This window comes from Nyctereutes procyonoides, unplaced genomic scaffold (genome assembly GCF_905146905.1).
Source record: "Nyctereutes procyonoides isolate TBG_1078 unplaced genomic scaffold, NYPRO_anot_genome, whole genome shotgun sequence".
NCBI classification, from domain to species: Eukaryota; Metazoa; Chordata; class Mammalia; order Carnivora; family Canidae; genus Nyctereutes; species Nyctereutes procyonoides.
This window is the reverse complement of record NW_026575120.1, coordinates 24,465,652-24,481,268: the sequence shown is the minus strand read 5'-3', so window position 1 is coordinate 24,481,268 and position 15,617 is coordinate 24,465,652. Positions and strand designations below refer to the sequence as shown.

The window sequence follows — 15,617 nt, the reverse complement described above, 5'->3', positions numbered from 1 at the left end:
CTCCCTGATGCTCCACCAGTTTGGATTTGGAACCACCCATGAGTGGTGTGGGGCAGCCTGATGACTCCCTGCAGACAAGCTGGGTGTGGTGACAGAGACCAAGGGACGCTTCATCAGTGGCATCGCTGGGACCTAGGATCCATTAGGCTCATTCTGGTTCCCTGCCGTGGAGACCAGGATCCGCCCGTGCCTGTTAGAGGAAGATGAGGATGAGCCAAAGGCAGAGAGGGCCGGAGCGTGGCCCCCTCCAGGAGGGCCGTCCAGCAGTGGCTCGGGTCGATAGGACTCCAAGCCCCGGCAGTGGTTCGGGTAAAAATAGCAGTGCCTCCGATACCGAGGAAGCAGAGCGGAAACCAGAGATGCCCTTGTGACTTGGACTGGAAGTCCTCCAGACAGGAGAGGGCTTCAGCGGGGGGTCGGAGACAGCCTCCTGCGCCCCTTCCCAGGAAACAGTAGGTGCTTTGGGTTTGGAAGGGCTTTTCTCATTTATTGACCTTCATGAAATAGGTGGTACTTCTCCCCGCTGTTTGACAAATGTGGAAACAGAAGCAGAATTATGACATGATTTTTTATGAGAAACAGCAAAAACAGAAGCCAGATCCCTGGTGTCCTGGTTCTTAGCCAGCTTCTGTGTCCTGGCATCATCCTAATGTCGGAAAGGAGTGCTTTCAGGAAGACTGTCGAGCTGCTCTGAGTAAGACGGCCTCTCTCCACTCGGCAGGTGCCAGGGCTTGAGAGGAGGAGGAGGAGTAGGCAAGAGAAGAAGGGAGGACCGGAGGGAACATGGTCTCCGGGGTTGGTCTGCTGCTGGAGCTCATTCCTACTAGGGGACATACCTGGTCAGTGGCCCTCGTTGAACTTGGGGTACAAACTAGACAAGGACCCTGGTAAATGTCCTGGGGCAAATTAATTGTGGGGACAGACTGTGGAGGTGGGATCAGGTGGGTTTTGCAGGATAGTTCGGGAAGGCCTTTCCGAGGATGTGGCTTTGGAAGGAAGACCAGCATGTAAGGGCTGGGGCTGGGCTTCTCCAGGGGAGCACAGGCACCGGGCCTGCTGGGAGACAGATGTGCCTGGGTTTGGGGACAATGAGAAGGCTGCTGTGTGGCTGGAGCCTCGGGAGCATGAGGCTGTGGGATGGGAGCACAGGTGCGAGCACCTGTGGCAAAGGATGTGTTCTCACTAACAGGGTCCAGGGGCCCTGGGACAGATCCTCACCAGCCTCTCTACCTCCAAACTCTGAATGCAGTGGGTCCCCTTTTCCCCTTAGAGAGGTGAGGAGAGATGCTTTTTTGCTATAACTCAGGGTGGTCCACTGCGTGGCCTGTCCTTCTTCCTTGAAGCCCACAGCAGGCCACTGATGCGGGACCAGGTATGTTACAGGCATGTGTGTGTGTGTGTGTCCTTTAGCTTAAATGGAGGGTTTGAAAGCAAAACTCACATGTAATAACCACAATGGTTCCATTTTGGGGCTCCAGGAGGCCCCCCCCCCCGACAGGGCTCATTCTCTTTCAGCTGGGAGTCAGGAAGACACAGAAGAAAAGTGGAGAAGGCAACCACTGTTGATTACAGTTAACATTATATGTACTTAATAAAAAAGAAAGAAACCTGAAGAGATATTGGGAAGAAAATACATGAAAATAGTGACGCATGGCAAAAAATTATTATGCCCATCATTTCATGGCTGCATAATAGTCCATAGAATTGATGAATCGCGGTTTATAAAACATGCACCCTACTGTTGAATTTCTAAATTATCTCCAAGTCTCCCATTATTAAAAAACATTTTTAGTAATTACACAGCTCTGTGCATCCCTGCCCCCGACAGTATTCTCAGACTCTCAGGAGGTTTTCTTGGAAAATGCCAGTACGGAATGAAAAATTATGAATGTTCTGAAAGCCCTCGATACTTATTGCCAGAACACATGCTGTTTACATGAGAGCTGGTGGCCCAGCCCCAGGGTCTGTGCCGGTGACGGTGGCCCTGCCTGGGGAGACGTGAAGCGCAGAGTGGGGGTCTGGGCCTGGAGGGGGCGGCATTGAGAGCCCAGCCAGAGGCCCTGGAAAGCCAGGTCCTTCACCCTGAGGCTTTGCCCTGTGGAAGCGTCTGGACAAGAGTCCCAAACGCCTCTGCCTGCCAGCCAAGCAAAGGTCGCTGCATCCCAGAGACGCGTGGAAGACCAGGTGCCTGTCGCGGAGCCTCGTGCCCGCCCTCCGGGGGTGTCTCCGCGGAGCGAAGGCGCATCCAGCTGCACCGCATTTAGCAGGAGCCTTTACCTCTGTTGTACAGAGTCAATCACTCAATTAGAAATTGGTGACTGGGAGCACTTCCTTGGTCTGGAGAATGATGGCTTGAGCATTTGCCTTTCACGGGGCGGTGGGGTGGACGGCATGGGGACTCGCGGGTTAATTCTTGTTCCAGAAACTGTAAAACCCATTCATGCTGACACTGGAAACGCGAACTCCGAATGCCAAGATACCATGTATGTCGATGGTCCACCACTAAAGGAAAAGTGGGATCACCTCTATCAACCCGGGGAAGCAGGGAGCTGGGAGGACTCGCCTGTGAGCTGCAGGATGGAAGGGGAGCGCTAATGCCACTGTTCCCCGACCCCGCTCGTCTGTGTTTATCACATGAGCCAAATATGTGGGGGCTACCGTTCATCTGGACAGAATATTCATAGTGGGTGCACCTGCCCTCCTCTCCCTTGTCACCTGTCCCTGCTGCACCCCACACACCTCTGCCAGCCTTACCTCCTCCTTTCCTATCTTTTTTTTTTTTTTAAGATTTTATTTGTTTGTTCATGAGAGACAGAGAGAGAGAGAAGCAGAGACACCGGCAGAGGGAGAAGCAGGCTCCATGCAGGGAGCCCGATGCGGGACTTGATCCCAGGACCCAGGGGTCATGCCCTGGGCTGAAGGCAGATGCTCAACCCCCGAGCCACCCAGATGCCCCTCCTGTTCCATCTTTATCAACAACTCCCCGTTGCCTCAAGAAAGCAGGGGTGTTGATTCCCCATCTCCCCCCGGGCTGCTCCTGTCTCACCCACAAGCCTACTTCTTGTCAGGGCATCGTTTACCACTTGTTACAGCCTGAATGTGTCTCCCCCACAATTCCTGTGTTCAGTCCCTGACCCCCCAGCCTGATGGCACTTGGCCTTCGAGAGACAATTAGTTTAGATGAGACTCCGTGTTGGGATTGGGGCCTTCATATGCAGAGGAAGAGGAGAAATTGGTTCTTTCTCTCTGTCTCTGTCTCCCTTGCTCTGGTCCCTCTCCCCCCCCCCACCCACCATCTCTCTCTGTCTTTCCCTCCTTCTCCCTCCCTGCTGGTTCCATGGGAGGAAACTGTTTACAAGGCAGGAAGCCAGCTCTCAGTGGACACTGAATTTGCTGGCACCTTGATCTTGACCTTCCAGCCTCCAGAACCTCGAGCCAATAAATGCCTGTGGCTTCTGTTGTAGAGCCGAGCAGACTGAGACAGCGCATGACCACCAGGCCACCTGGTGACACACGCCTGGACATCTGACCCACTGAATATACCACAGCATTTAGGGTTGCGTTGTTCAAACCACAGGACAGGGGTCCTCAAGGCTGCCTTTCTCTGCATACCTGAGGGATAAGATTGCTTCCTAGAAGTGCCAGCACTTTCTTACAGCAGCAATTCTCAGGGAAACTGAAAATAACAAGGCCTTGAAAGGGACTTACCAGAATCAGGAAATTCTGCACGGACCCCTTCCTCCTTTGAGAATTTCCATTCAGTGTTTTCTAGGAACAGCATCTGCATTCAGAGTAGATGCTGCATGTTTGGCAGCACTGGAAAGTGGTTAAGTGGCTTCTGTTGTCTCGGATACAGGACACCGTACAATTTGTCTTTGCAAGGGAGAAATATTCATAATACAGTGAAATAGTACTATTTGTAATTTTTAAAAAGATTTACTTATTTTATTGGAGAGAGCGAGAGAGGCAGAACGAGAGAGAGCATGAGCAGGGAGGAGAGGGAGAAGTAGGTTCCTCACGGAGCAGGGAGCCTGACATGGGGCTCGATCCCAGGACCTCTGGATCATGACCTGAGCCAAAGGCAGGCACTTAACCAGCTGAGCCACCCAGACGCCCCGTTATTTGTAATTTTTATTTGTTGATCAATAACTGGATTGTGCTGCCTTTTTCTAGCAGGATTTAAAATCTGACACTTCAAAGATGTTCACCAGGCTCCTATGAAGCCTCAGTGACCTGGCAGCTTGCTCTGCCCACCCAACATCCCGGCCAGGGCCAGGGTCCCCTCAGGGCTGATACGCTGACTCACATTGTGCTGGGGTCACCCTGTGTCACCCCAGGCTTCTGTCCCCCGTCCACTGGAATTTCTCATTCTTAAAAGTCATTTTTTATTGTGTGGTAGAATTTATCAACTTGCATGTATGATTTGATGAAGCTTGACAAGCATGTCTGCTGCTGTCACTGGCCCCACAATCATCACATAGAACATTCTTATACTCCAGAAATGTCCTTTATTACGCAGTCAGCTCCCTCTGCTGACCACCAGGTGGGTTCCTGGCAGCCCCTGCTTTTTTCTTTTTGTCACCACAGTTGAAACATTATCTAGCATGTTCTAATGGTGAAATTGTATCTACCGTTAATTCCTTTTCCTCACAGAATAGTGTTCCATTTTGTGACGACGCAACCCACTGTTTGTTCATTCATCAGTTCACGAATGCTGGAGCATTGTCAAGATTTGCCCATAACGAACAAAGGTAAGAGTAGTATTGGCACACGAGTCTTTACGTAGTGATGGCTTTTCATTTCCCCTGGGTAACACCCTGGAGTGTGGTCAATGGACCAGCAGCAAGTGTGTGTTTGACGTTATATGAAGTTGCCAGGTGGTTTTCCGTAGGATGCTGTATAATTCTGGGATCTCATCAACAGTGTGCAAGGGTTTCATTTACTCTGCACCCGTGTTTTCTTGACTTACCTTGGGTAGGTTGGCCATGCAGCAAATTAGCCTCTTTTACCTAAGTTTTTGAGTTTATCAACTTTTATAATATTCCTTTATAACCTTTTTAAAGGATGTAGGGTATAGGGGCACCTGGGTGGCTCCATCAGTTAAGCATCTGACTCTTGGTTTTGAAGAAACCTCCCCCCTTGTAAGTAGGGCCAGCCCTAATCCAGAGGCAGCCCATCCAGTCTTCTTCCTGAAATTTTAGCAACTAAAAGCATTCTGTTTACAATAAGAAAACCGTTCCCCCCCCCCACACCCTGACTGGAATGTCCCTGAATAGGTTCATGTTGACCCTCCCCAAAATCAACCTGGATGCTACGAGACTCCCGCGGTTCTTTTGTCTTTAGGCAGTTTCTTTCCTTTTGCCTTTTAAAAGATACCTGTAACTGCTAATCGGGGCTCTTTTCCTCCTCGGAGGCGGAGAGCCCGTTTGCGCAAACGTTCAATAAACCCTCTTGCTAATTGCATCTGCCTGTCTGGGGTCTGGGTCTCTGGGGCGTCCACCGGGCCACGTTGGCACCCGTGAGCCAGGGTCCAACATTTGGGGGCTCGTCCGGGATCTGAGACGCCCCAGACTCAATCCTAAGACCGGTAGGAGGTAAGACCGAGCTCGCTAAATGTCATATCTGTCTCGTCCGTTTGTCTGACTGGCCGGGTCTGTTTTGTGCCGGGTCTGTATTGTGCCTGCAGGACGCTGTACTCTGTATTCTGTATTTGGACCAGCGGGGGAGGCAGACGTGCCCGAGACCCCTGGTCCCCCTCCGGAGTCGGACTCCGGAGTGGTCTGGAAGAGGAACGGAGCCCCGGCACTCCCTCCTCTTCAGGGAAGGTCGTTGTTCGCGACCGCTCCCATCTGAATCTGCCGCGCCAGTCCTGTCGTTCGTGTGCGTCTGTTCGTTCCGTGTTTCTCTTCCTTTCCTGTCCTCCTCCTCACCGCTCACCCCTTCTCTACACCCATGGGGCAGACTGTAACCACCCCTTTAAGCCTCACTCTAGATCACTGGAAAGAAGTCGCCGGCCGGGCACACAATCTTTCGGTCGAAGTCAGAAGACGAAGATGGGTCACCTTCTGCTCCTCAGAGTGGCCGGCTTTCAACGTCGGGTGGCCCAGGAACGGAACTTTTAATATTGATATTATCTTGCAGGTGAAGGCCCTGGTCTTCCAGCCAGGACCCAATGGACACCTCGATCAGGTGCCGTACATCATAGTATGGGAGGATCTCGCTAAGAATCCCCCCCCCTGGATAAATTGCTTTATCCCTTCTCAAGGGGGACCGGGCCCGAGACCCTCACTCCCTCCCTGCCACACTCCCCCAATTCCCCGTCCCTCCTCTCCATCCACCCTTTGCCCCCTAAAATTTCCTGAATCAAAACCTAAGGAGCCGCCTGTGCTCCCAGGGGACCAGGACAGTCTCCTTCTCTTGGACTCCTCCCCTCCCCCTTATGCCCAACCCCCAACGCCCCGCTCGGAGGCCCCTACCTCTCCCTCCGCTCCCTCAGCTCCGTCCCCCGACTCTACGGGGGCAGAGGGGCAACCCCTCGCTTCACCCCCGCTCGCCAGTCGCCTCCGCTTTCGGCGAGAGCGCGGGGGAGAGTCGGAAGACGTCTGGACCTCCCAGGCATTTCCCCTCCGGTCAGTAGGCGGCCAGATGCAATATTGGCCGTTCTCTGCCTCTGACCTTTACAACTGGAAAACTCATAACCCCTCCTTCTCCCAAGACCCCCAGGCGCTAACCGGATTAATTGAGTCAATTCTGTTGACCCACCAGCCGACCTGGGATGACTGCCAACAGCTCCTGCAGACTCTCCTCACCACGGAGGAGAGACAGCGCGTGTACCTCGAAGCTCGGAAAAACGTCCCGGGGGCGGACGGGAGGCCAACCCAGCTGCCTAATGAGATTGAGGATGTTTTCCCCTTGGTTCGCCCGACCTGGGACTACGACACTGTTGCTGGTAGGGAGCGGCTCCGTCTCTATCGCCAGGTACTCCTAGCGGGTCTCAAAGGGGCAGGGCGTCGCCCCACCAATTTGGCAAAGGTACGTGCTATAGTGCAGGGAAAAGAGGAGACGCCGGCAGGTTTTCTGGAGAGGTTAATAGAAGGCTACCGCATGTATACTCCCTTTGACCCCTTGGCTGAAGACCGCCAACCAGATGTAATTATGTCCTTCATTGGACAGTCGGCCTCGGATATTCGTAATAAGTTACAACGGTTGGAGGGACTTCAGGGGTACACCTTACAGGACTTAGTGAAAGAGGCAGAGAAGGTTTTTAACAAGCGAGAAACTCTAGAGGAAAGGGAGGAAAGGATCCGTAAAGAGCAAGAGGAACGGGAGGATAAGAGAGATAAAAGACGTAACAAAGAGCTGACTAGGATACTGGCCACCGTAGTACAGGGCTCAGGGCAGAGTAAGTCAGGACAGAGTAGGGACCTGGGAGACAAAAGAGGACCACGGGTTGAACGAGACCAGTGTGCCTACTGCAAGGAAAAAGGACATTGGGTTAAAGATTGCCCAAGGAAGGGCCAAACGCAGGGACCTAAAAAGAAGCCCATTCCTGTTTTGTCCCTAGAAGATGAAGATTAGGGGTGTCAGGGCCAGGAACCCCCCCCTGAGCCTCGGATAACCCTTAAAGTGGGGGGACAGCCGGTGACCTTCCTGGTCGATACGGGAGCTCAACATTCAGTTTTAACTGAGGCAAAAGGACCCTTGAGCTCTAAAACGTCTTGGGTTCAGGGGGCTACTGGAGGCAAGTTTTATCGATGGACAACCGAACGGAAGGTCCACCTGAGCACTGGGCAAGTAACGCATTCCTTCTTACTGGTCCCAGACTGCCCTTACCCTCTCCTAGGCAGAGACCTTCTTTCAAAAGTAGGGGCCCAGATACATTTTCAGCAAAAAGGGGCCACTATTACTGGCGCGGGAGGGCAGCCCCTCCAGGTACTGACCTTGCGCCTAGAGGATGAACACCGGCTGCACGAGGACTCTCCACCGTCCGTGCAGCCCCTAGATTCTGAATGGCTCACTAACTACCCTCAGGCCTGGGTGGAAACGGCCGGAATGGGACTAGCTGTAAACCAGCCGCCCATAATTATAAACTTAAAACCCTCGGCCACCCCCATATCGATCCGGCAATATTCAATGAGCAAAGAGGCCAAAGAAGGCATTCGGCCCCATATACAGAGACTATTACAATTGGGCATTTTAATACCTTGCCAGTCGCCCTGGAATACTCCTCTATTGCCCGTAAAAAAACCCGGCACAGGAGATTACCGGCCGGTACAAGATTTACGAGAGGTTAACTGGAGGACAGAGGACATACATCCCACGGTGCCGAATCCCTACAACTTGCTCAGCACCTTACCCCCAAGCCATGTCTGGTATACGGTGTTAGATCTAAAAGATGCATTCTTCTGCCTGAGGTTAAGCTCTCAAAGCCAGCCTATTTTTGCTTTTGAATGGAAAGATCCTGAGACGGGATTCTCAGGACAACTCACTTGGACAAGGCTGCCACAGGGATTCAAAAACTCCCCCACTTTGTTCGATGAGGCCTTGCATCGGGATTTGGCAGATTTCCGAGTTGGCCATCCGGACCTCGTCCTCCTGCAGTACGTGGATGATTTGCTCCTGGCGGCTAGGACAGAACAGGATTGTGTAAAAGGTACGGGGGCCCTGCTTGAGAGACTGGGAGAACTGGGGTATAGGGCCTCTGCCAAAAAGGCCCAAATAGGCCAGAGACAAGTGACCTATCTGGGATATCTCCTGGAAGGAGGCCAGAGGTGGCTGACGGAGAGCCGCAAAAAGGCTGTAGCCCTGATCCCAGCACCCACTAATGCCAAAGGACTACGAGAGTTCCTCGGCAGTGCTGGGTTCTGCCGCCTCTGGATACCCGGGTTTGCGGAGATGGCGGCTCCCCTATATCCTCTCACGAAATCCAACACCCCCTACCACTGGGGAAAGGAGCAGCAATTGGCTTTTGACAAAATAAAAAGGGCCTTATTGACCGCCCCTGCCCTGAGCCTCCCAGATGTAACCAAGCCTTTTACGCTATATGTTGATGAACATAATGGAATAGCAAAAGGGGTCCTAACTCAAAAACTGGGACCCTGGAAAAGGCCCGTGGCATACTTTTCAAAAAAATTAGACAGCGTGGCTGCAGGATGGCCCCCATGTCTCCGAATAATAGCGGCTGTGGCAGTCCTGGTAAAAGACTCAGACAAGTTGACTTTTGGCCAACCCCTCACTGTGGTGGCCCCCCACGCCATAGAGACAGTCATCCGCCAGCCCCCTGATCGATGGCTCTCAAACGCCCGGGTCACCCATTATCAGGCCATGTTACTGAATTCTGAGCGGATACAGTTTGGAACGGCTACATCTCTAAACCCGGCCACCTTGCTTCCAGAAACCGAGTCCCCCTCCCTAGTAATGCATGATTGTCACCAGATCCTAGCTGAAGTCCATGGCACCAGAGGGGACTTGACAGACCAGCCTTTGCCAGATGCTGAAGCAACCTGGTACACCGATGGGAGTAGCTTTCTACGAAATGGTGAGCGTAAAGCCGGGGCAGCCGTGGTAGATGGGAAAGCTGTCATTTGGGCCAGTGCCTTAGAGCCTGGGACTTCAGCTCAAAGGGCAGAGCTTATAGCCCTAACTCAGGCCCTAAGAAAGGCTAAGGACAAAAAGGTCAACATTTATACTGACAGCAGATATGCTTTTGCAACTGCCCATGTTCATGGAGAAATATACCGTAGAAGGGGTCTCCTAACCTCAGCAGGTAAAAACATCAAAAACAGAGAAGAAATACAAGATCTTCTCCATTCCCTCTTTCTGCCGAGAAAACTGAGTATAATTCACTGTCCTGGGCATCAGCGAGGCAATGACCCAGTAGCAGAGGGGAACAGGATGGCCGATGAGACAGCACGGGCCGCTGCACTAGGCCCACAGGCCCTCTCCCTACAAGTACCAGAGGCTGTCCGGACACCGGGGCAACTCTCTCTCGAGTACTCAGACAGCGACCTAGATATCGTCCAGCAAATAGGGGCAGGATATGACGAGCAAATGAAGGTCTGGAAACACCAAGGGAAGACGGTCCTGCCCCAGAAAAGGGCCAAAGAACTGGTGACTCACCTCCACCGATGGACTCACCTCGGACACAAAAAATTAAAAGCACTCCTCCGGAGAGAAGGTCAGACCTATTACATTCCCAAACTCCCCTCCCTGATCCAACAGGTAACCGATGCTTGTGTACCTTGTGCTAAGGTAAATACCAAACACCTCAAGATGCCTGAGGGAACCAGGATGAGGGGAGAAAGACCCGGAACTAATTGGGAAGTAGACTTCACTGAAATCAAGCCAGGTAAATATGGTAACAAGTACCTCCTAGTGTTTATAGATACCTTTTCAGGCTGGACAGAAGCTTTCCCCACCAAGCGAGAAACCGCCCAGGTGGTTGTCAAGAAAATCCTGGAAGAAATTTTCCCGCGGTTTGGACTGCCCAAGGTAATAGGGTCGGACAATGGCCCCGCCTTCGTCTCCCAGGTAAGTCAGTTGGTGGCCAGATTACTGGGGATAAATTGGAAATTACATTGTGCATACAGACCCCAGAGCTCAGGTCAGGTAGAAAGAATGAATAGAACAATTAAAGAGACCCTAACTAAATTGACATTGGAGACTGGCACTAGAGACTGGGTCCAACTCCTCCCTATGGTTCTGTTCCGAGTCCGGAACACTCCCGCGCGCCATGGGCTAACTCCTTACGAGATTCTCTATGGAGGTCCCCCACCAGTAACGGACTTACTAGACTCTGCTATTGACCCTCTTGCTAACACTCCCGGTTTACAGGACAGGCTAAAGGCGCTCCAGATTATCCAGCACCAGATCTGGAAACCCCTTGCGGCTGTCTACCGCCCGGGAGAGACAACCGGCCCACACCCGTTCCAGATCGGTGACTCCGTCTACGTCAGGAGACATCAGTCCAGGACGCTTGAGCCCCGCTGGAAGGGCCCATATACTGTCCTACTGACCACCCCAACCGCCTTAAAGGTAGACGGCATTGCTGCTTGGGTCCACGCCTCACACGTCAAGCGCGCCCCATCAACGAGCACCGCTGACGCCAGCCAGGACGGACCGGACGAGCCGCTCCAATGGAAGCTCCACCGCACCCAAAACCCGCTCAAGATAAGACTTTCAAAAATTGTTCAATGACAGTTGTAATATTCCTACCTCTCCTAGCGCTCTTCACCTCCGCCAGAGGTGACCCTCATGCCCTCAAAAGGTTAACCTGGCAGGTACTAACGTCTGGGGGTGACGAGGTCTGGTCTATAACTAAGACCGCCCCCGTGGGAACCTGGTGGCCTGACCTATATCCTGACCTATGCAAGCTAACCATAGGGGCCCCTAGCCCATGGGACCTAGAGGGATACTTCGACACCTCTAGAGCCCCTAACCAAGAAAGCCCTCCAGGGCGACTGGGATTAGACCCATGGGGAGGATGTGGCACGCCTGACAGAAGGGCCATGCTAAGCACTCTTCCCTTTTATGTCTGTCCCGGGAACCACAGAGATCGCAGGCTAAATCCCACCTGTGGAGGAGGGGAATATTTTTATTGTAAAAATTGGGGTTGTGAAACTACGGGGGATACAGAATGGAGGCCCTCCTCCTCCTGGGATTATATCACTGTCAAGGCTAACTATACTCACCCGACATTTAGCAAATGGAAAACCCTTAATTATGGGCCCTGCCAAGGGTGGTGTCATCCCCTACGGATATCCTTCACGGAGCCCGGAAAAAGGGCTACTTACTGGGCCAATGGATATACGTGGGGACTCAGGTTATACAAAGAAAGAACAGATGATGGTTTTATATTCAGAATTAAACTAAAAATAGAATCCCCAGACCCCGTGGCGATCGGGCCTAACGCGGTCCTCGGGGAACAAAGAGCTCCTGCTAAACTACCAGCCCCGGCCCTAGCCGCAGGGAGTGCCGCACCCACTAACTTCGCGGTCACTCCAACCCCTGGGTCGTCACCCGAGACGGGACAACGACTGTTTAATCTTATCATAGGGGCATTCCTGGCCCTTAATCGAACCAGCCCCGATGTAACTAAATCCTGCTGGCTCTGCCTTGCTTCCCCTCCCCCTTATTATGAGGGAATTGCTACTTCAGGGACCTATAATAACATCACTAGCACTCAGGGATGCACACCCGACTCCCAACCACAATTCACCCTTACAGAAGTTACAGGACAGGGAACCTGCATAGGAACACCCCCCCGGGGCTACCAGAGACTCTGTAACACTACCACCCCGATTTTGGGGACTGATTCTTACCTGGAGCCCCAGCCGGGAACTTGGTGGGCATGCAACAAAGGCCTCACCCCCTGTGTGTCGGCTAAGGTTCTAAATAGCTCAAATGACTTCTGTGTCATGGTGCAGATCATACCCAGGGTGTTCTATCACCCTGCTGAAACTCTAGAAAATCAGTATGATAAACCTCCCACCCGTTTTCGGCGCGAACCTGTCTCCCTAACCTTAGCCGTTATGTTGGGACTAGGGGTCGCTGCTGGGGTGGGTACTGGCGCAGCTGCTCTGATCCAGGACTCACAACATTATATTGAACTCCAAACAGCTGTAGATGAGGATCTACGGACACTAGAGCAGTCCGTTTCTAAGCTAGAACAGTCCCTCACCTCACTTTCAGAAGTAGTACTTCAAAACAGGAGAGGCTTGGATTTACTATTCCTGAAAGAGGGAGGACTGTGTGCGGCCCTGGGAGAGGAATGCTGTTTCTATGCAGACCATTCTGGAGTCATCAGAGACTCCATGGCCAAACTCAGGGAAAGGTTAAATAAAAGACAAAGGGACCGGGAGGCCCAGCAGGGCTGGTTTGAAAGCTGGTTTAACCAGTCTCCCTGGTTGACCACCCTAATCTCTACCATTATGGGCCCTCTAGTTATCCTGCTCCTGCTGCTAACTTTCGGCCCTTGCGTCCTCAACCAGCTGCTCCAGTTCATCCGAGAAAGATTGTCTATTACCCAAGCTCTGGTATTAACTCAGCAATGTCGGGCCCTCCAAACTGAAAAAATAAATGTTCCCTAAGATTTTAAGGTTAAAATCAGCCCAAACAAGAGGAGGGAATGAAGAAACCTCCCCCCTTGTAAGTAGGGCCAGCCCTAATCCAGAGGCAGCCCATCCAGTCTTCTTCCTGAAATTTTAGCAACTAAAAGCATTCTGTTTACAATAAGAAAACCGTTCCCCCCCCCCACACCCTGACTGGAATGTCCCTGAATAGGTTCATGTTGACCCTCCCCGAAATCAACCTGGATGCTACGAGACTCCCGCGGTTCTTTTGTCTTTAGGCAGTTTCTTTCCTTTTGCCTTTTAAAAGATACCTGTAACTGCTAATCGGGGCTCTTTTCCTCCTCGGAGGCGGAGAGCCCGTTTGCGCAAACGTTCAATAAACCCTCTTGCTAATTGCATCTGCCTGTCTGGGGTCTGGGTCTCTGGGGCGTCCACCGGGCCACGTTGGCACCCGTGAGCCAGGGTCCAACAGTTTTAGCTCAGGTCATGACCTCAGTATCCACAACTCAGCATGGAGTCTGTGTCTCCTTCTCTCTCTCATAAATAAATTAAAAATAAATGAAAAAAAAATTTTTAAAAATCTTGAGACAAAAAGAATGTGGGATGTATAGTGAGAACTTCTCCTTTATTCCTGAACAATTCAGCAGATTTTTTTTCTCCTTGCTTTTTCCTGAATGGTCTGACCAACCAGAGTTTTACCAAATTCATTTTTCTGTTGTAAAAAAAATAGCTTTTGGTTTCACTGATTTTCTCTATTGTTTTTCCTGTTTTTTTTTCTTTGATGTTCATTTTCATGGTTATTATTTCCTTCTTTTTGTTTATTTTGGATTTATTTTGTCTTCTTTCAGTTTCTTGATGTAGAATCAGTGATTCGAGATCATTTCTACTTTTCTAATAAAAGCATTTAGTGCCATAAGTTAACACTTTTATCAGTATTCTACACACTTTTATATGTTGGTTTCATTTCATTCACTTTAAACTATTTTCTATTTTAATGTGTGATTTCTTTTTTTTTTTTTTTTTAAGATTTTATTTATTCATGAGAGACACGCAGAGAGAGAGGGAGAGAGAGAGGCAGAGACATAGGCAGAGGGTGGCTGATGTGGGGACTCAATCCAGGGACTCCAGGATCACACTCTGAGCCAAAGGCAGATGCTTAACCACTGAGTCACCCAGGCGTCTCAAATGTGTGATTTATTTTTTGACCTATGCGTTATATAGAAATGTGTTATTTAACTCTTCAGTGCTTGAGAATTTTCCAGGGATCTGTAACTGATATAGAGATTACTTCTGTTATCGGATAACGTGATCTTTATGATTTTAATCTTCCTAAACAGGGGTCAGTAAACCTTTTCTGTAGAAGACCAGATGGTAAGGCTTTATGGGTCCCTATATATCCCCCATGGCTACTTCACAACTCTGCCACCATCGATCATACGTAAACAAGTATGTCTGTGTTCTAGCAAACCTTCATCTACAGAAAAGAGGCAGTGGACTTGATTTGGCCAGTAGCTTGCACACTGCTGCCCTTAAGTGTATTAATATAGTCTCTCTTCATAAAGGTTTGATTGCACTTGGAAACTAATGCTTAGTCTGCTGTCACTGGGTGGGGGGGTTCCCTGAGTGCCCATGGGTCACCTTGGGGACAGTGTAATTCAAGCCTTCTCTACCCTTCCTGGTTGTTTTCTCTGGCTGTGATTATAATTGTGGGCATATCCATTTTTGTCTTTTTGTTGTTCTACCCATATTTGCATAATATATTTTAAATCTGTTAGTAAGTTCATATTAGATATCTACACATTTAGGATTTTTAGAAAGTGGATTAACCCCATTATCCTGAAATTTCCTCTGTCTTCCCAGTACATATTCCTTGTCCTGAAATCTATTTTGTCTGACATTATTATAGCCTTTCCAGCTCTCTTTTGATTAGTCTGATGATATTTATTTTTAATATACGTACGATATATCTTAAATATAGCTACAGTGTAAAGTGTGTTTCTTCTAACCAGTGTCAGTGTTACTTTTACTTTTGAAACCCAGGCTAATTACATTTGGCTTTCTTTAGAGGGTTTACTCGTGCACCTGTAATGTAATCCCCGGTGTGGCTGGGTTTCAGCATGCCATCTTGCTGTTTCTCTGCTGCCTATCCTGCCTGCTCCTTCATCCTTTTGCTCCTTTAGCTGCCTTCTCTTTGATTACTTGAGCATTTTTATGGATCCATTTTTATCACTGCTATCGATTTATTAGCAATATACTTTTAATTTAGTGCTGTCTCTAGGGCTTGCAGCATGTGGTTTTAACTTATCGTGGCCTGCCTTCACGTGATATGGTACCACTGCATGCACAAGATGAGGCCCTTATCGTTGTACACTTACCTTTCCTCCTCTGTCCCTGGTGCTGCCGTTATTATATATTTTCTTTTAACATGTGATAGCTCTAAAACATATCCCCAAATTGTTTGAAGTCCTCCCCTCAGAGGGTGACGTGTAAGCCGCCTCCCTTGAGCATGGCCTGGGCTGAGTGACTTTTTTCTAGAAATGGGGATCT

General features: G+C 50.4%; 1 protein-coding gene across 1 annotated transcript; it reads left to right on the top strand.

Annotated features, from left to right (window-relative positions):
• Positions 1 to 6,639: 6,639 nt before the first annotated feature.
• Positions 6,640 to 10,940, top strand: LOC129516191 (uncharacterized). Its single transcript, XM_055335525.1, is given in 3 exon segments — positions 6,640 to 10,447; positions 10,450 to 10,530; positions 10,834 to 10,940. Coding segments are annotated over 3 exon segments (3,990 nt in total). The 5' UTR covers positions 6,640 to 6,645.
• The last annotated feature ends 4,677 nt before the right edge of the window (positions 10,941 to 15,617 follow it).